General features: G+C 41.1%; 1 protein-coding gene across 1 annotated transcript in view; it reads right to left on the minus strand.

Annotated features, from left to right (window-relative positions):
• Positions 1-20,163, minus strand: part of LOC111647356 (semaphorin-6D-like) — a 171,299-nt gene that overhangs the window by 64,894 nt on the left and 86,242 nt on the right. The window contains exons 4-10 of the mRNA XM_023396955.2: positions 13,636-13,850; positions 13,006-13,120; positions 12,241-12,298; positions 7,516-7,572; positions 7,046-7,147; positions 2,104-2,194; positions 499-621 (exon numbers count right to left, since the gene is read on the minus strand). Of these exons, the coding sequence (XP_023252723.1) occupies positions 499-621; positions 2,104-2,194; positions 7,046-7,147; positions 7,516-7,572; positions 12,241-12,298; positions 13,006-13,120; positions 13,636-13,780 (691 nt within the window). The 5' untranslated portion in view covers positions 13,781-13,850. The remainder of the gene's footprint in view (positions 1-498; positions 622-2,103; positions 2,195-7,045; positions 7,148-7,515; positions 7,573-12,240; positions 12,299-13,005; positions 13,121-13,635; positions 13,851-20,163) is intronic.

Below are 20,163 nucleotides of genomic sequence, written 5' to 3' on the forward strand. Positions count from 1 at the left end.
CTGCAACTCAAACTGTACCATGTAGCCTTACTTGCTTCTTCTGAAGCTTTGATTGTTCACTTATCATAGCAACAATAACAACTAAACCATCTCCATGACAACAGTAAACAACTGAAAACTTCGAGTAAACTGATCTTGTGATTAGAATTTTTTTTTTTAATGTTTGTATAACTGCTTCAGATTAGTCTAAAATATAAAGTATTTTATTGTGAAAACGCTCCCACATCCCCACATTTCCTCCCAGCTGATTGGTCCATTGGGATGAGGAGTGACTGTCCCTCTAAATCAAACTAAACATTGTTCAGTACTTGACCTGTGCAAAAGTCCCTTTTAGTGTATTCTAACCTGCTGGTATTTCACACTGATAATCAACTTCAACATCATGTGACCTAATGTGTCATGTGATCTAACTCAGAGAAAACAAACTTTAAAAAAAGAATAAATAAAAATAAAATAAAGTGTCTCATGTTGTAGGTTTTAATAAGAAATAAATCATACCTCGGAGCCACTTGGAGTCGTACTTGACGGTTCTGAGGACGGGTCGGCCGTCTCCCAGGCTTCTGTAGATGACGGCGTCGCTGGCCAGGAAGTCCGTCATGGTGGCCGAATAGAAATCCCCCCCTGATGAAACAGGAAGAGGTTTATCTTCACACTGAGAAGCTAAACCACTTTGAAACATCCGCTTCTTTATAAGTGACCTGATCTGCCTCAAATACACAGCTGAATGTTTTACTGTGGATGTTTTTATAATTTTACAGCAGAAATCTGTGTCATTATTATTATTATTATTATTATTATTATTATTATAGATTTGAACTAACTTTGACAACATGTCACCACTGTTCATGAGATCAGTGTTGATGAGCTGTGTTTGGTTGTTTCTACGTCACAGTGACGTCTACTGAACAGTGGATGTTTTTGTTGTATAATTGTACTAATGTTCTGCTCTTTCCTGTTGCTCTGACTTTATGGTGTTTTGTCTTCTGTCTTTATTTTCAACCATCACATTACTAATTAATGCACATCTCTCCTGAGGACTGTAGCTGGAAATAATCCAGCTGGTCAACACTGCCACATTGACAGATGTGTTAATTAATGAGTGTTTTCCTTATGGATAAATGAATGAAATTAAATAAGGCATTTTATTCTGCTTTCTCATGCCCCATATTGCTCTATATTGTTCCCCATATACACCATTTAACAATTTACATTCTATTATTTGAACATTTACCCATAGTTCAACAAGGCAGGTGAGGAGGCGTCACTGCCTCAGCCAAAAGGTAATGACATGAAAACCAGTCTACCATGCTTAATTTTTAATAAAAAACCAAAGTTCAAATGAATTTTCATTGTTTTACCTCGTTTTACCAGCACAAGACCCAAAGTGGCCAAAGGCTAAATGACCAAGCAAATCAGTAACTAAAAGGAAAAGGAAAAGCAGCAGGGAAATGGAAACGCTAATTTCCCTTTTAAATGCCGGATTAATATCTGTATTCTTCAATTTGTAATTTATTCTTATTTTCTAACTTTGCATTTTCAAACTGATTTTGAAATTACATTATACATTTATGAATTAATTATTTTACTTTTAAATTATGTACTTATTGACAATACGTTTTTTTTTATTTGGACAATTTATTGACGGATTCATATTTAATTTACAAATCTTTTCATAATTCCTCTTTTTATTACCCATTAAAAGACAAGAATTAATTACTTTGTAATTTGGTCAATTTATTTATGGATTAGACAATTAATTTTGAAAAGTATTAATAATAATTTTATTTTACAATAAGTTATTAATTAATTAAATGTTTCATTACAATTTAGGTGACAGTTTTTTCTCCTCTGTGCAAAAGCAACTTAACTTTCTCAACAGTATAAAGGGAAAATTTGATTTATTGTATTATCATTTTAAGGAAATGTTTTCTGTATCATTGTATACGTTATGACTTCATCTTTGAAGCTAAATAATTATTCTCATAAATAAATATCACAATATTTCTACAACTACAGAAAGCAAAACAAGAAATGGAAATATTGATATAGTTTTTACAGAGTCTATGTGTCATTTTGCAGGAGCTGACATCAGTGTTGACTCACCGGCGAACAGTCCAACGTTTGACTGACCGGACTCGAAGGGACAACGAGCCTGACCGACCACCTCCTCCCCGACCTGCTCCAACGACGTCATCTGAGAGGAAGAAGAGGAGGAAACAGATGAAACATGCTTCTGTCTCTCGGCAGCGATATTAAAAAAATAAAAATGATCATGATGATACTAACAGCTCAGCTCTGAAACAAACAAACTGACTCCAGTCCCAGAGCATAATAAAGTCAAACCGGACGGTGACACACACATCTCACTCTTATGTACATGCACACACAAATGCACACAATTATTCAGAGCTGAATCATTTACAGAAAGAAGATTGTCGACATTGACATCAAAATTAACAGCTAAGATTGGGTGATATCCAAAATGTAATATTTAATAATTTGAAAATATTATTTAATATTTAATAATAATTTAACACTACATATAACAATATGACATGACAACATATCAATATCTAATTTATTATATATATATTATGAAAAGTATCACATATGGCAGGAAATATCATGATATCCGATATTATTGAATATCAGACTGAGCCTATTGCTTTAAAAATTAAAATATGAACAAAAATCTGTTTCTGTGACCAGCCTATTGAAACCACAACCTGTCTGAAAAAAAAAGCCTTCATGTTGAGTGTTATTGTGCCCTCCGAATATTGTTAATGCTTTAGTTGTAGCTGAGCAGTGAGACATGACTGTGTATCTGACCTCTGTTCCACCAGCTCCTCTGGGTTAATGCGTTTTTTATCTTTTTTTATCAGCCGAGGCAGCACGATAAACCTCCTGTAAAATACTTTTATTGTTTCATTCATTGATGTTTTTAAAGTAAATTATTCCACCTGAATCTCACACTCTGGGCCTGTTAGTCTGTCACACCCTGAGGATTTTGTGCTTTTCTGTAACACTGCTACAACTGCTGCTGCATAAAGTATTACTGTTAGTGTCATTACTGTCATTTGTGTTTGTTAGAATAAAAATATTGTTTTCGTGTGATTTTGCATGTGTCTGATTTATTTATCCTAAAACAAAGAATTATTCTGCTGCTTTCAAAGAGAAAATATATTAAGTAAAATGTTTGTTGTCTCCCAGCAACCAAAGCTCCAATTATCCTTTTATCAAACTTCCATGGCAAAGACTGATGATATCATTGTTAAATGTTTATTTATGTTTATGTTTATTTTTCTTTATATAACTTGACATAACGTTGACATGTTAGCTATAAGCTGTGTGTACTGCATTGGTAGCACAATGTTCAGAGGCTACGTTAACTGAATTGCTAACGGAGGTTTGAGGCTGAGGGAGCGTTTAGCCTCATAAACACACTCGTCTGCTGTCTCCACCCTCAGGGAGCTGAGTCTGTTCAGAACTCTCCCATCTCACTCTCCGTTTTCCAGTCTTTCTCTGTCTCGCTCGCCCGAGCTCTGTTCGTCTCCTGATAACACGTCTCTTCTTCCTCATCATCAACACTTCCAAGTTTCTACTCTCTCTTATTCCCTGTTCTGTTGTGTAACGTTACTATAGAGTTCAGACAGGGTGAAGCAGGTGAATCAGCCTAAAATTAAATTAAACATTTAATCACAGTTTAATTAAACAATGATTTCTTTCTTCTTTATGAGGCTGTGTGCTCAGCGGGTCACATACAGGCCTGCTGCACCTTCATTTCCATCATTATCAGCTGCTGTTTGAGCTCCAGACACAAGGACACGGGTAGATCAAGAAAATCTGAACATTGTCTTTACTCAGAGAAAACACACGACGCCTTGCTGCTGCAGGAGGTTCCCACAATCACAGTGATGGATTCTGGCCTGACAGGACCTGACTAATGAACGGGGATAATCTCAGTCCCTGCACTTGCACCTTTTCCACCGTAGAGTAAACTGAAGTGTTGGGGACATTTTATCATTTATTATTAGTTTTTAATGATGTAGAAAATCAGGTAGTCATGTAGAAATCCTCACATAAATTCAAATGCAGACTTTTCTGTATCAAAGACTGAACAGCCTCTTAAGGAACTAATAAAGACATTTATCTTTGGTGTGATGACAGAGGAGTTTGAGTTTATTTAATGTTTTACATTTTTTATACTTATCATGAATACGTTCCACTTTTTTCTGAGACTTTGTACGAGTCAGATTCCAAGTCAAATTGTAAATTGCCGTTCTGCCTCCATCTGTGGTTTCATTCACCGAGATACAGTATCAAAGTAAAAACAACATTTTTATACAAGTCACCTGTTTACATTCTAGTAAGGCTTAAAGTTATACATAAGTGAGGGTGTGTCCACACAGCGGGTGGGTGAGAGCATGCTTGCCTCAAACCAGCATGCACTGAATTCTCGGCCCCGCCTCTTTAACCTAGACTACTGTAATCTTACTGTAAATGAAATGAAGAGCAAAGTCGACTATTACTTGAAATCCCTCAGCATCAGGACTTTACTCAGCTCAGTGAATAAATGTAATATTAAATATTCTGTGTGACATTAACACCATTAACATTTAATCTGTGAAAACTCATTACTGCAGCAGAATACTCTCAGCTCACAGCTCCATTACAAACACTACATCACAGTAGTTTAATAAAATATCTGAACACAAATTCCACTGCTCAGCTTTTTCCTGAGCTTTCAACCATTTACAAGGTCAACAATGAACTTCCACACTCTTTGATTCTTATTGAAGTGGATTTACTTCACAATTTCAGTCAATATGTTTTTAATTCATCTTATCAGAAAACATCTTCAGATTGTTTGTAAAACTGCATAAAAACAGAGAGTTTTTACTTCCTGATCTGTTCTGATCTGAAAAGTTAAAGCTGATTTTATCTGGCGCCATCAATCAGAAGACGAGAGCAGGCGCCAGTGTTTTTTCCAAGAGCTGTGGATCTCGTTTTAGATCCAAACTCTTCACAATCAGAGTGGAAAGCTCCTCGTCTTCAGGTAAATGTGTTGTTTTTTTTGTTTCCCGCCGCTGGAGCTGTCAAAGCACACAAAGCCTCAGCTAAACAGGGTCAGCGCCTGTCAATCAAACCTCCAGCTCCAGCATCACCGCCATAGAATCAGCGTGAAAAAAAAAAAAAAAAAAAAAGTAACACAATGCCTGAAATGGTGGCTTTTGTGAAGGTGTTGTGTTTGGTTGTGACGAGGCGTCTCGAGCTGCCTGACGCTTCCAATTAGGGAAGTGGAGGAGCGGGGGAACGCCGCCAGAATAAAGCCGCCTTGTCCCCGCGCCATGTCTCTCCGCTCATTAACCCGACGTTAGTGACGATTCAACAGCTGAGAGGATAATGGGCAGGTTAGAAAAAGTGCAAACACAGTGTGAAGACTCACTTGATCATGAACACACAGACACACACACACATCCTTGAGCTGTTATGAAACACACAAGGTTATATTTAAACTGCAGTTACTTTCACAGACGTTACATTATAAAGTGCTCTTTTAAATCTATTTCACTGAAGGGTGACAGTAGTTATCTGCTGTAACATCAACCAACTAAACTGATCTCCCACAGGTTTCTGAAGAGCGGTTTTGAAGCTCAGAGCGGGCTGCTCTGCTGTCACCATCTTTGCAGTACCTGACTCCGCCCCCAACTCCCATCTAATCCAAAAATGGGCAAAGAGGTGGGGCGTGTGTGGAGCCGAGATTTCAGTGCATGCCGGGTTGTGGCAGGGATACACTCACCCACCTGTCACTCAAAACGGCCACACCCTGAATTCTGCATCGCGGTGGATATCAACTTAATTTCCTGGCTAATTAACTAGTTAACAAGCTAAGCGAACAACCTATCAACCAAACAGTAAGCCATATTGCCTGTCTGATATTTACATGAACAATACTCAATAGGCACCAACACCACAAACAGACAGAGATCACATTTTGTGACTCGAATTAGCCGAGGTGATCCTGAAAAGACAGCTAGCAGCTAGACAACAGTTACAACACCCACCTGTCATTCAAAGTGGCCATGCCCTCAGTTATACATAACTTTAAGCCTTAATAAAATGTAAATATGTGAGTTATATAAAAGATGGAGGAAGTTAGGAAATTAGCTATAGAGACCAAACTAAACATGTTTATTTTTTATGTTAAGTTGGACATTTCAACATGAGAGTCAATGGGAATTGACTCGCTTTTGGAGTCAGCCTCTAGTGGCCCTTAGAGGAACTGCAGTTTGTGGCACTTCAGATTTTCAGCCCTGGTGCCTCCACTGATCTCATCACTTTTTTTGGACTGTGGGAAAGTTTTAAATATATGGATTATAGATTCATAATAAACAGAGTAATAATCGTCCTATGTTGTAGGTGAAGGTCCTGTTGACAGTTTTATAATGGTGGTCTGGCAAAATGCTTTTTCGGCTGCTTTGCAATGCCACACAGACAAATTACCGTCAAGACACTGCAGTGACGAACTGCTAAATGATGCTTAGATGCAGCGATGTGTCTTACACTTGACTCTGAGTGTCAAGACACATGAAAACAAGCTGTCTGTGCTGAATTCAGTTTCATCCTTCATCCCCATGAACACTGGGAATCCAGGTTTACACTCTCTAGGCAGCTGTAGTCACATTAGATACATGACTGTTGTTCAGATGTGTCATCTGAAAAGTGATGGCATGTGTGTGATGAAGCTCCTGCTGTAGACAGAGGGTTTGGTAGAGGACTGACTTCAGTGCATTTTTTTTGGATATGTAAAAGAGGTGTGAGCGAAGATTTAAGCTGCATTTAGTAACTTCCCACCACGCTGCCTGGAAAGTATGAAATCAATGTGTATTGAGTTGCAAAAGACCTCGTAATTAATGAGTAAAAGCATATAAAAACCACCAGCGAGTTTCTTTAAATCCACAACAAGAAAACCCTAAACTGAATGTAATGTGCTGATAACCGCTCAGAGACTCAGGGGAGGACAGGTGTGTGTGTGTGTGTGTACCTTGTAGTTTCGGCAGGTGGGGTTGAAGGCATTGGTGCCGCAGGCGAACAGGGTCTCGTCATTTCTGGGGACCAAGACTTTGACGTAGTTGTAGCACTCGTCCTGAAACACAAACACACAGCGTCACATTCAAAAAAGAAATAAAAATGTGACAGGCCTCGTTAATCATGTAATGATGTGATAAAATCTCATCCTTACAAGGATGAAAATGTTTTTCTGAAGCTGTGAGACTCTTTCTAATTTTATCTTTGGTGTCAGCGAACTCCAAACAAAGACGTGTCAGCGCCTCTCACTTATCAGATCTGTCAGACATGAAATATTTCTCAAGTGTTTAGAGTCTCAAACAGCTGCTGGTCACAGCTGGACAGATTTCATCTATATTTTGATCCTAATAAACTGGTTTTATCTGCTGACGTGTTCAAATCAGAGAAGAAGAAATACGGGGGAACAGGAAGAAAAAGGAAACTCACGCTGTTCTTCCCTCTGACCGTGCACTTGCTGACGTCTTTGGACTTCCACGTCAGTTTCTGAAACACATGAAGAAGAAGAGGCGGATGAGATCAGGGTCAGCAGTCGTGAGTCACACCTGACTGCAAAGCTGCAGCTCTGACACGGTGAAAACAACTACACCACAAAAACACAAACCCAAGCACAAACACAAACACAGGCTGTGACAGCCAATCAAACGACAGCAACATGGCTTCTCCCGTGGGAACCATCTCCATGACAACAGAGCAATCACCATCCACTGATGAGATCTGATTACAAGTTCATCACAAAAAAAAAGGAAAAAAAAGGAAAGGGAGTGTGTGGACCTCCAGTTAATTATACTTCATTTAATCAGGAAGAAAATCAAGACCTAAGAAAAAGAAAGATTCATAATCACACAGCCAGCCGACGAGAACAACACAAATAAGACCACAATCAACAAAGAGACAGAAAACAATGACAGGAGTCATGGAAAACATCAGATAATAAAATTGTGAGTCCAGCTTGAGGGCAGTTCGCAGACCTGGGACCTGCAGGATTAGTGAGTCCATGTGAGATATCAGAGGTTGTGTAGTTGTGGCTGCTGTAGAGGTTATCGGTACCATTCAGGGGCCGTATCCTTCGGAGGCTGCAATTGAAGACTGATTGCGTCACAGCAGCATTTCAAGACTCCTTCAAATGCGTCCTTCTTTTCCTGGACAACGAAGGGTGGATCCTTCGTGGCCCAAGTTCTCACAAGATTCATTGTGTGCCGGTAATGTAGTAGTAACCCAAGTATTGGGTTTTCAGCTCACTTCAACAGCTAATAGTACAACTGTTAAAGCCAAGGAGCTTAAAACCACAAGTTTTTGTAAAGAAAAAGGCACAAGTTTGTTGCTAGGCGACAGGAGCAGTGCTTTGCGACGTAACAGTAAGAGCGGGCAAATCCCTCCGTAGACCCAGCCGTCTCATTTCGGTTCGGCCTTCGCAGCTTACGATGGCTATGGAGGGCCACATCTCCGTAGACCGCATTCTCCGAAGGATGGGACACAGATGTTGTTCAGCTCCAGAGGTCTGACTTCTCTTCCTGCTGCAAGTGATGTATAGCAATGGACTCCAAGGTGGGTCAGTGCACAGTGACATCACAGGTGGGTGAGGTTACAGGTGCAACAGGGCGCACTCCGACACCTGATCGGTTTGTGGTGTTTCTGTGCAAGTAAACAAAACAGCACATGCACCAGCAGCAGAGTGAAGAACACAGACTGATGAACACAGCTTGTCGAGGAGCTGTGTCTCCACCAGCACTGACAGACTGTTAAAAAAGAGGAAATGAAAGTTTATCACAGCGTCTCCACCACCACCTGCTGCTGTCTGATTATCAGCTGATACAGATTCAGTGTTCAGTCGTACCTGGAGCCTCATGAGCCACCTGGGAACATGATGACTGGCTTTTCTCACTGTCAGTCCAACAGAGAGTGGTTATATAAAAGTGGATGGTGCAACACAGCTAATAAGCTGTGACAGCTCCCTTTGTTGGCTCAGTGATCAGCAGTGAGATGGTTTGTTGTTGGTCGACAGCACGGATTCACTTCACTCCTACGAGTGAATCTACTGATGATGGTGACGCTTCCATTTAAATAAAATGATTTTGGGACAGGAATTCATTATGCTGCGTTCATGGCATGTGGGAGATACTGTTACTGTGTGTGAACGGGAAAGTTCCAGGGAAAGTCCAGGGAAACCTCCTTAAAGGGGCTTAATGTGTTGATGAGCACTGGTCTTATAATGAGGGTTATTTACAAGGTTTTTATTTTTTATTTTTATTTTAGATTTCATACATTTTTTTGTTGGTGTCAGATTATTTATTACATAATGTGTGATAAACACTGACTGGAGGGGCCCTCTGGGAATTTTTTTCGGACTCTAAGATCGCCACTGACATTGGATTAGGAAGTTGTGCAGGAAAAAAACGACATTCTTTTAGCTAAACCCGTTTCATTAATAAACTTAATAATGTCACCATTTATTTTGCTTGCCGATTTCCCCAGGAGACCTGACAGAGTCTAACCCCTCCGTAGTGACTGAAAGGTGATTTCTGTTAATATTGTATTCCTACAATGGGGATGTGCAGACTCTTCACCTCTGAGTCCTTACTCTCATGAGATTGTACGTGACTCATAACCAGAGCCAGGAGGCAGAGAAGAGAGCATCACACACATGTCATCTGCCTTTCACTGTGGGTAGCTGGTGGTAGCTAGTTTGCCAAGCAATGGAGGCTAAGGAAATCAACAAGTTTTCATTCAGGCTTGAAAAATGGAGAGAGTTTACAGCTGCTTGGCATTTGCTGTTTCTGCATATTTTGATATAAAACACTTTGGTAGCATGTTTTATTTATGGACCTTTAAAAGGCAAATTTAAGAAGAAAATGCCCTTTGACCCCCTCACTATCAATGCACAGTATTTTTAACCCTCACATGATTAATGCTGCAATTGCACCAGCATCGCTGAGTTGTCCAATGATCTTGCAGGAAATACCTGTGTCTATTTCCCCTCTCTACAATCCATCCCACCTGACCTGAGCACATCACCAGCAGCAGTCTCTCCTCCCTCTGACATGGAGGGAAACATCTATTCTTGAGTATTACATGAAAAGCCTCCACAGAGGATGATAATGAAGGTGATTCCAGCCTGAGAGAATCATTTGTCGGACTAAAACCAGAGTCTGCGGCGGCGTTTCTCTGGGCGTTCGTGTCGAACACGAGTTGAACGTTAAAGATGTGAACTTTTCTTCAAAGACGGGGTGAGAATGCCGGGCCACGCCGCTGAGGTCGGATCACTGATAACGAGAGTAACAGCTCAACATCAAAGAGCCGCTGCAGGCCACCGTCCCACAATGCACCGGGAGGCCCATTACTGTCAGGAGCCACCCTGTAACCTCTCGTCTTTGATGAGGAGGATGTGTGCAGATCAAAGGAAGCGCGTCCTTTGTGCCGCCTCACACCACATCAGCAGCTGCTGTAGTTTTGTTCCGCCGCTCTGATATTTACGGCGTCTGTTGTGCAGGAAGTGAAAAGGATCTTGCGCTGCGTCGTCAGGTTTGATGCTGCTCTCGATGCTTTGAGGGAAGGACACAGCAGAGACGAGCCTCAGTGACATACTCATCATTAAAGAGCAGCGCCACTAAATCTAATCTGTGGAAACGTCTCTTTAACATCTGACCTAACCTAATATTACAGGTGGTTGTGCTCAGGTGTGTCACAACCTGGATGAAGCCTGCAGCAAACAGCAGGTGGCAGCCAAGCAAGGCTTTAACCGTGGGTGTAGTGTCTGTCCCAACACCCATACCTGCAGTATCAGCGTCTAACCATGACGACCTCAGTGCCCATTAAAGGTCCCATATCACATAAAGGTAGATGTCCGTGTGCTGTTTGATTATAAATCAGGTCTTGTTTCTATATTAATACTATGAAAGTATCAAAGCATCAGTCCAAAGAGAAATGCACACAGCCTGTATTCAGAAACTGAACCTTAAAACCAGCCGTCAGCACTTCTGGAACTTTGTGATGTCACAACAAAGCAGTCACCAATCTCACGGGCCAAGCCCCGCCCACTTGGATCCACCATCCAACCTTGCAGGATTTGATTTCTCCGAGTATTTACTTGAAATCTGGTATATTATTATTATTATTCCTTAATTTAATGGGCTCAGAGTCTCCTCTCTTTTGATTGGCTCACCAACCTGCTGTTACTAGAGCTCCAGAGGGAAGCCAGAGAGAGGAGATGTAAAACTAAATTGAGATGGATTTTGGATCTTAAAACCACAAATATATCTTCTTATGGATCAACACTTCAAATAAAACACAGGAGAAGTGTAAAATATGGGATATCTTTAAGACTGTGAGTGTGTGGAGGTTTGTCATAGACATCCTGTCACTCGTGCATATACAGATACTCCACACGGCTCAGATGATTTGTTGTAAGAAATGGGTTGGATCATCCAGACATTAAAATGAATAATGCACATCCAGGAGCTGAGAGAAGTAACATAACTAATAAAGACATTAAATCAACTTAACTGGAAGCACAAAGGTTATAAAAATGATAGTGTTGTGATGGTTTCTGTCTGATAACATTTTAAACGAGGAGTCAAGTTTCTCCAAATCTTTCACAAAAGGTTGAGGTATTTAATATTTATCTTGACAGTGTTGGATATGTGATGTTATTCTTATCAGTCTCATTAAGAAGAAAATATGTTAATATTAGTGATAACTCTGTGTTTGGACATGAATAATAATATTCAGGCTGAGTCCAACGTAAACTTTGGTTTTGTCCAAGTCGTCACGTCACATCACGTTCATGACGATGAGACGGACAGACAACCTGAGAAAGTGATGCCTCCTGTCATGGAGAAACTTGATCAACAACAAAAATGTAAGTAAAGTATTTATCTCGAAACATAATTTTGTTTCTACTGATATGTATTATAGACAAACTATAAAAAAAAGGATCCAAGTTGAATAAAACAAATAAAAAAAAAAGTTTTCTGACTTTAACCCACTGAGTATGAGTGAGAAAATAAGAATAAAAATCTACAATCTGTTTCAGTTTCAGTTTAAAAAGAAGATTTTTAAACCTTTGTGTTTTTTCATGGAACTGAATGAATTCTTTTGTCATGCACCTGCTCCACAGAGGGTTCAGAGGTCTGTTGATCATGTGACTTTACTCACCAGCTGAGGAACGAACTCCTCTGAAGCCGTCGTCAGGTTCACTGCAAACACGTGATCTCTGCGGAGGTTAAAGCACAACGTCAGAGCTCAACATGCCGACTCAACAGAAGAAGAAATCTTCTTCTTCTTCTTCTACTCACTCACTGATGTTCACTGTTCTGAGCTTGTTTGTGTCAGAGCAGCATTAATCGTGTGTGTGTCCTGTCGTGTTGTGTGTCACTCCCCAGCATGTCCCAGTATCAGAGCTTCATCATAAGGAGACTGAGGAGTTGAACTTAAAATCAGATCTAAGGAGCTGATTAACAGTTTAAATAACAATCCAAACTGGACCTAAATACAGATTTTGTGACTGACATTAGGACTTAAAAGTCCTGCGTTTAAAAAAGTTTTTTAAAATGTTGCATTCAGAAGAGGAATGAAGAATTTTCTTTTTAAAAATGTGTCTAGAAAAATGATCCTGGCAAAAAAAAAATCATTTAAAATACCTCTGATATTTGTGACTAATGATATTTCCTCCAGTTTCCATGATTAATGAAAAACTTTTGCTGGCTCTCTGAAGTTGATAGGAAGCTAATTTTTTTAACTTAAGAAAATATTGGTCCAGATCAGCAACTCAGACCTGAACAGGTCCTGTATCTTCCTCAGGATCTAACACTGATCTCTCCGATATCCAAGTGCTGCTGCTGGAAATGTCTGGATGAGATGTCACGTTTGTGTACTTCTGTTCGTGTGTGTGTGTGTGTGTGTGTGTGTGTGTGTGCTGACCTGGCAGTGATGTACAACATGTGGTTGATGCGTAACATCCTCTGAAAGTCCAGGCCCAGACGCAGGGTGTCGTTGTCCTGAAGCAAACCCTGAAACCCTGGATATTGATACGACTCTGCAGACACGAGACGACACAGTCGGAGTCAGATTGTGTGTAGGTGAACACAAACAACACATCGGTTTCCATGGATGCAAACATGTTGATGGGACGTTCTGAGGTTCAGTGATGTAAAAATAAGTTTGATAAATGGGCTGATTCTCATAGATATCGTGTTGTCATACTTCTATTGGAACAAACATGTTCTGAGTTATGGCACTACAGTTCCCATCATGCTTTCAGTGGTGGATAGAGAAAGTTGTTGCCATGGATTCAATGAGTTAGCTGTGAGCTTTAACCTGTCCCCATGTTTCCCCTGTATTTGTTCATATTCTGGTGAACTTGCTGACCAGCACTTTCAGTTTGGACTGTTACCATGACGACAAACTGAAGACATCCTAAACAACATTAAATCCATGGACATCAGAGACACAAGTATCACTGGAAACAGTAAGTTCTTTATGTATTCACACAAATATGACTCCTGTAGAATCATCATCATCATCATCCCCCAATCAGAGGGATCTACTCACGCTCCGAGCTGACCACGTTGATCGGCTCCAGGTCTTTGGGGAAGGGCGTGGTCGAGGCCGACTCACACAGGAAACGGAAAGTGAGAATGAGCAGCAGCATCAGTGGCAGCTGCCGCCACGGTGACAGCCAATCGGTCTGGGCCATTTTGTCGGAGAGAGAGAAGGGGAAGGGGTGCCAGGCGCAGGTGATGTCAGCAGGTCATGGTGGGTGTCGGCTGTGAGGAAACAGAGAGAGGTACGACTGTTAGACACAGAGAAAAAGAAGAGAAACAAACAGCATAATGTGTGTGTGTGTGTGTGTGTGTGTGTGTGTGTGTGTGCGCGCGCGCCCGTGCGCTCAGGGTTTATCTCTCCCGAGTCGTCCTTTCGGCTGCAGCTATAAATTATGAGGGATTAGCATGTTGCCCAGCGGTTAGCCCCGTATTAACCTGCTAGGTCACAGAGCAAAACCTGCAATCAATTACATGGATTAGCATTAGTTTAGCGCTGGTGTGTTTTTGTTGACGTTGACGGCACTTAGACACACACACACACACACACACACACACACACACACACACACAGAGAGAGAAAAACCCATAAATTAAGGAACAAGAAAAAGAAGAGAACGAGCTGAGGACCTCCAAAATGGGCGCCAAAAATAACTTCCAAATCAGCATTCAAACGAAGCTGCTCTCTAAGGAATGTCACATGGTTCACTCCATGTGTTTGGATAAGGACGGTAAATAAAGGCAAAGACACAGTGTGAGGTGAAAGGGACAGGTGCAGGCTCGGAGGCAGGTAAAGTACTCAGTACCACAATTCCCATCAAAAATCATACTCCACGTACTCCGTGATAAATCAGTCAAATCTCAGCGCACAGACATGATGCACATGCTTGTAAATACAGTCTTACTTATGCTTTAAGATATCAGCCTGTGCATATTCTCATTTGTCCAGATCATAGTATCCTAAAGGAGTTTTAAATCGAAAAAGATATCATTATCTCTGATATCCACTTGGAATATATATTATATAAATCCAATTACAAATCATGGAAAAAATAAGCTGCAGAACTTAATTCAGAATCCTCATGTTTTTAGCTTTTCTTCAGTATCACAGTAATCCAGAGATACCTGTTCATACAGCCATGATACACTACAGACAGGAGCTGCTGATAGTTCATAAGGCATATGTTTAATGCTAATTTGACAAAAAGCAGTGTTGGTTAATCCCTATGTAAACTGGGCGTGTTGGATGGATTTTCAGTTTGAGAAAGTTGAACAAATTTCCCCGTCGCAGCCCCCCGCTGTGAGTCGAGCCAACAGGTTCTGTATGTGGATCACACGGAGGCCTTATCTCTGCTCCTCTTTTCATCTCCTCCTCTGTGAAGCTCTGAAGCTCGCTGGTTTAGAATAACGATTTTGGAGGTTCAGGGGAAAACAATGTGACAGGCAGATCTGGAGTCTGTGTGAGAGACAGAGAACCAGCAGAGAATAGAGATTGTGTTTCCTCCTTCTCCTCCTCTTCCTTAATACCTTCACTCCTCTATTCCCTCCGACCCCTCTCCTCCTCCTCCTCTGCTCCTTTATCCCATCCTTTTATCTTTGCTTTGTGTGCAAAATATCTTCAATCGAGACAAATTCCTCTCTCTTTCCTCCTCATCATCTCTCCTCCTCCTCCTCCTACTCCTCCTCCTCCTCCTGTTATGTCATACAGTGACGAAGCAGAAAAGAAAGAGGCAGGAAGGTGACACGCTCTCCTCTCATGTCCTCTTTCATCACCTCCTCCCTGCCGTCTCCTCACCTCGCCTGCCTCGTTCTGTCACACCAAGTGACAAATGAAAAGGAGAGAGGTGGTCCCAGAGGTGATGAGCTCTACTTCTCCCCTTGGCCCTTCCTCCCCCCTCCTCTTCTTCTATGATCTAGAAATGAACTAAAAAAAAAAAAAAAAGGAGGTGTCACACTCTTAAGCAGCCCCCCCCGTCTTTTCCTGCCATACCACAGCAGTCGCCTGTTAACACTCTCCTCTCCTCCCTTACTGAGCTGTGACTGGAGGAGGTGAACAGCAGGTACATGGTACATGAGCTAAGAGTTCCAAGCTAACACACACACACACACACACACACACACACACACACACACACACACACACACACACACACGCACACTCACAGATGCACACACACACGTACATTGGTTTACTGATGAATGAAGCTGCAGCTCCATCAGCAGCTGCATCAATAAAAACACTTCGAAGATGATTCCACTGAATTTACCAGTATGAAAGTAAAGAATGTCCTCAGGTGTTGGTGGTGACGGTAGTTTGCTGCTACTGATGAACTTAGAAAAGAATATAATTCTGGATTAATTCATGACTTAAAAATCCTCGGCTCCTGCTGTTATCACGCGTTATCACACAGTTGTGTTACTGTTGTAGTTACTCAGTGTCTGATAGAATTGATTTTCACGCCTTTTTTTTTTGTGCTAGAGGAGTGTGGAGAGACAGGAAACACAGCGACAGAGAGCAGGGGAATGACATTCAGCAAAGAGTCGAACTGGGGACATTTTGCACCCATATGATATGCACCCTAACCACTCGGCTATCAGGTCATCCCCAGAACAGGTTTCTTTTTTTTTATTTGGTGTTTTAGTAGCTCTTGGTCGGAGAGGTCTCTCTGTGAGGACACGCCCCCCTGTCTCACAGAGTCAATAGATATAATATTCACCTCCGACCAAGGGTCTTTTTTGCTTGCAGACAAATAAAAGAAACTCTCAGCAGAAACTGCACCGAGACGGACTGATGTCAGGACTTGAGCTCCCTGTAAGAACAACAAACAAACATCTGCAAAACCGTTTCTAAATTAAACACTTTCTTTGCGGAATTCTGCAAAGGACGATGTTGGAAGTAATGAAAAAATGCAGGAAAAAATCAGCTGATCTCTTCTTATCTCTAGACATTTGGACAAACTTTAGCTCTTTTTACTATAATAAACTGTAACTGCCATGTATGACTGTTACACTATGGGTATGTAATAATAAGTAAGTGGTTAAAAAATTAATCAGATGATGTTACGTGTTTTGGTGAAGAGGACACTGACCTCAGACTGACTGTCGTTCCCCAGGATTAACTACATTTCCCCTTATTAGCTTCCCATTGGCTTCTGTGTGTGTGTGTGTGTGTGTGTGTGTGTGTGTGTGTGTGTGTGTGTGTGTGTGTGTAGAAGAAAGACAGAGAGCACAATTTTAATAATTCAGTCTTAGTCAAACCTGGAGGATTTCTCTGATGCCTTTTGCCACCAAATAATGAAAATATGAAAAAATGAGTAACCTCTCTGAGATGAGCCACAGCTTTCAATATGCCTCCTCTGTATTCATGCGCATATGTATATGCGTGTATGTGTGTGTGTGTGTGTGTGTGTGTGTGTGTGTGTGTGTGTGTGTGTGTGTGTATTTTATTCCTTAAATCATTAATTTGCTCCTTGGAGCCAAAGCAGCCCTGATGTCAATTCTCATTCAGAGAGACCAGGCTGAGACAAACTGCCTCGTCTAATGAACGAACACTGACACACTGACACACACACACACACACACACACACACACACACACACACACACACACACACAGCTCACCTTGGAGAGAGGCTGACTATATTTAGGTCTTGTTGGAGACATTTCGTCTGAAGCCACGTCCCATTTCCCGAACGTAATTTACACCTCGACTTCTGAGCAGTGGACGGTTCCACATCATGACACAACACGTGACAACACGCAGCCTGTCTGCAGGTACGTCTACCTGCTCAGACTTACTGTGCGGGTCGATACAGCTAAGCTCTGATTCACTCTCCCGACTCGTTAAACACCATTTTACTTTTGAAGGAGGGGAAGGCGTCACACATTTCAACAACATTTGATGGATGAGACTCGTTTGGGAGCAGCAGTTTGAAGGTCAGACCTGTTCGGACTGGAACTCACCTCAGACCTGATGTGAAAGCTCATCGCGGACTTTAGACCATTGTTCAGTAATGACTTGCAGGTTAAAAAGACAACCAGATGTCTGAGTTAAATTCACCTGAATTAACTGGTAATTTAGTCAGATTGTTTTCAACAGCATTTCAGCAAATGCATTTAATGTGTAGTCAGCAGCTTTAAGGTAAAATGTATCACTATAAAAAAAGAGTACAACTGGTTAAAAAGACCAAGGAGGTTTAAATCTCCAGGCTCAGCTTCCTCTCTCTCATTAAATCAGCTTCTCTGTCACCTCAGGCTGAGTCCTGCTCATCCCTTCAAACAAATGTCAATATCTCCTGATAAGAGCTCTTTAAAGGAAGAGAAGGAACTAATTGACTGTTCAGACTAAACTGCAGACAAACAGACGGGTTAAATCTTCTTTATTGACCACAGCCTGAACACAACATCGTGGACATTTCTTATTTGTTCGCCGCTTTAATGTTTAAAAAAATCTGATGAAACTGCAGCAATAGCTCCCAGTTGTTTTTAATCAGAAACCATGAAGCAAAATTAAAACTTTCCAACATTTAATCATGAAAATAAAACACCTTTATTTTCTTATTGAAAACTCTCCAATGAGCCATTTCGTCCCTCCAATCTTCTAACATTATTATTTTTTTCTTGTTGGTCTCCTCTGTGTTGATTCCTTAAACTGCCTGGTTTCTCATTTCGCCCAGTTCACCTCCGTCTGTCAGATCCAAACCTTTTCTTTTTTTCTTTTCTTTTTTTCTTAATCATCTCTCTGGTTGTTTTCAGACGTCCCTCGGGGTTTCTTTCTCTCACCCACATACTTAAGATTTTGTCTCATTTCTTTTTGTTCAGAAGAAGCTCAAAAGAGTCTGAATTTCCTGTCTGAGCAAACAAACTGAATGTGACTCTCAGATTGAACAAATGGAGGAGCTCGATACGATCCCTGTCAGTCAGCCCGGGCTCATTTAGATAATTGAAACATCTTGTTCTCCTCCTCGTCGTTGCATGTTTTCTGCCGCCTGAACATGATCTTCCTGCCGGCGGGGACAATCTGTCATTTATACGGCGGGATTAATCCGTCACACGGGGCTGGAAACTGGAAGTTCACTTTCCCCGCGGTCCCTACGGAGATGAACCGATTTATGTAAAAGGCTGATATTCAAATGTGATCATAAATCTGATCTGCTTCAGCCGCTGCCGCGCTCCCCGTTGATGGAGTTTGATCGATTGCACATTTAGGATAAATCAATATTACGCCGCTCTCAGTGGGACTTAAGACATTAACCTGAACATCTTTAACCCTTTGTTGCTCACGGCTCTGCCTGCAGGACACCAATACCATGTGGAACTGACTGACATATGAATAAGTTACATAATTATGAACATACATGTATTAATCAGTGAGGAACTGTCAGGACCTTCTAGGCCTTCAGTGAATATTAAATGTTATATTTTATCTCTTTTATTCAATATTCATTCTCTTCTAATTCTAATTTTTAGCCTCATTTTATATCAAACCATGAAAATAGAAAAGGTTAGCTGGCTCACTCATTGGTTAGGACTTCATAACCGGGACAGAAGGCCTGAGGCCCCCACAGCTGTGCGTGTTTGTTTAAACAGCTGCAGGTGAATTAAACAATCATATTTTTGATTTATAGTGGACAGGAACAAAAATTGCTGCCCCACTCCTTCCTGAAGGCTGAAGGCCAGAGATATCTAATCAGAGAAATTTCCGTCGACTTTTTAAATAAATGCGCTCGCTGTCTTCACTCGACCGTCCTGGGGTGAGAACTCAACACAACGTTGTGGGAACACTCTGTATTTGTAGGCAGGAAACTATCGAAAACAAGCATACCCAAAGCCCTCCAGCTGGAACTTGAAAAAATGAGTTTTTCATATTGGAAGAAGTGAAGAAGAAGTTGCTCGACTGTCTGCTAATGCTTCGCCGTCCTGCTGGTAAATTAACTATATTTTTTTGTACTGTTGTTTGAACAGTTGAATTGTTGAAGTGTGTCTATCTGAGCTAACGATGTGTAGCTTGTCAACAGCGGAGGTCATTCTTGACTTGAACACACACCTGTGATGAATTATTTTACATCCAAGGCCAAGGTTCACTTAGTTACCTTAGCTACTCTCAAAGCTTTCCGACATAACCCACCATCTCGACGTGAACTGCATGTTTACATTATTTCCAACCAGAAATAGTCCTTTTGTTTAATCATTTATCCAAGGTACACCAAGATGTCAGCATGCAATCAGAATCCAAACCCATCACCAGTCAAGGTTGTTGATATTAAAAAACAGCTGAAAAACTCTGGATCACATTCGGCCAATGCTTCTAATACACCCACTTTCTACAACATCTGCACACAGCAGCTACACCATGAGATCACCTTAACATGGTTACAGTTAATACAACATTGCAGTGTCAGCTGATGTCAGTGAGAGTCTGACTGAGTTGTAACCTAAAGGTTAGAGAGGTGGGTGTCTGAATGTGGTACCACTGAAGAAAGATATTAACCGAGTTGTTCTCTGGAACTCTGTGAGTGCGAACAGGGAGTTCCTGGAA

The sequence above is a fragment of the Seriola lalandi genome, unplaced genomic scaffold (genome assembly GCF_002814215.2).
Source record: "Seriola lalandi dorsalis isolate HSWRI2012SDOR001 ecotype SW California unplaced genomic scaffold, Sedor1 jcf7180002054985, whole genome shotgun sequence".
Classification (NCBI taxonomy): domain Eukaryota; kingdom Metazoa; phylum Chordata; class Actinopteri; order Carangiformes; family Carangidae; genus Seriola; species Seriola lalandi.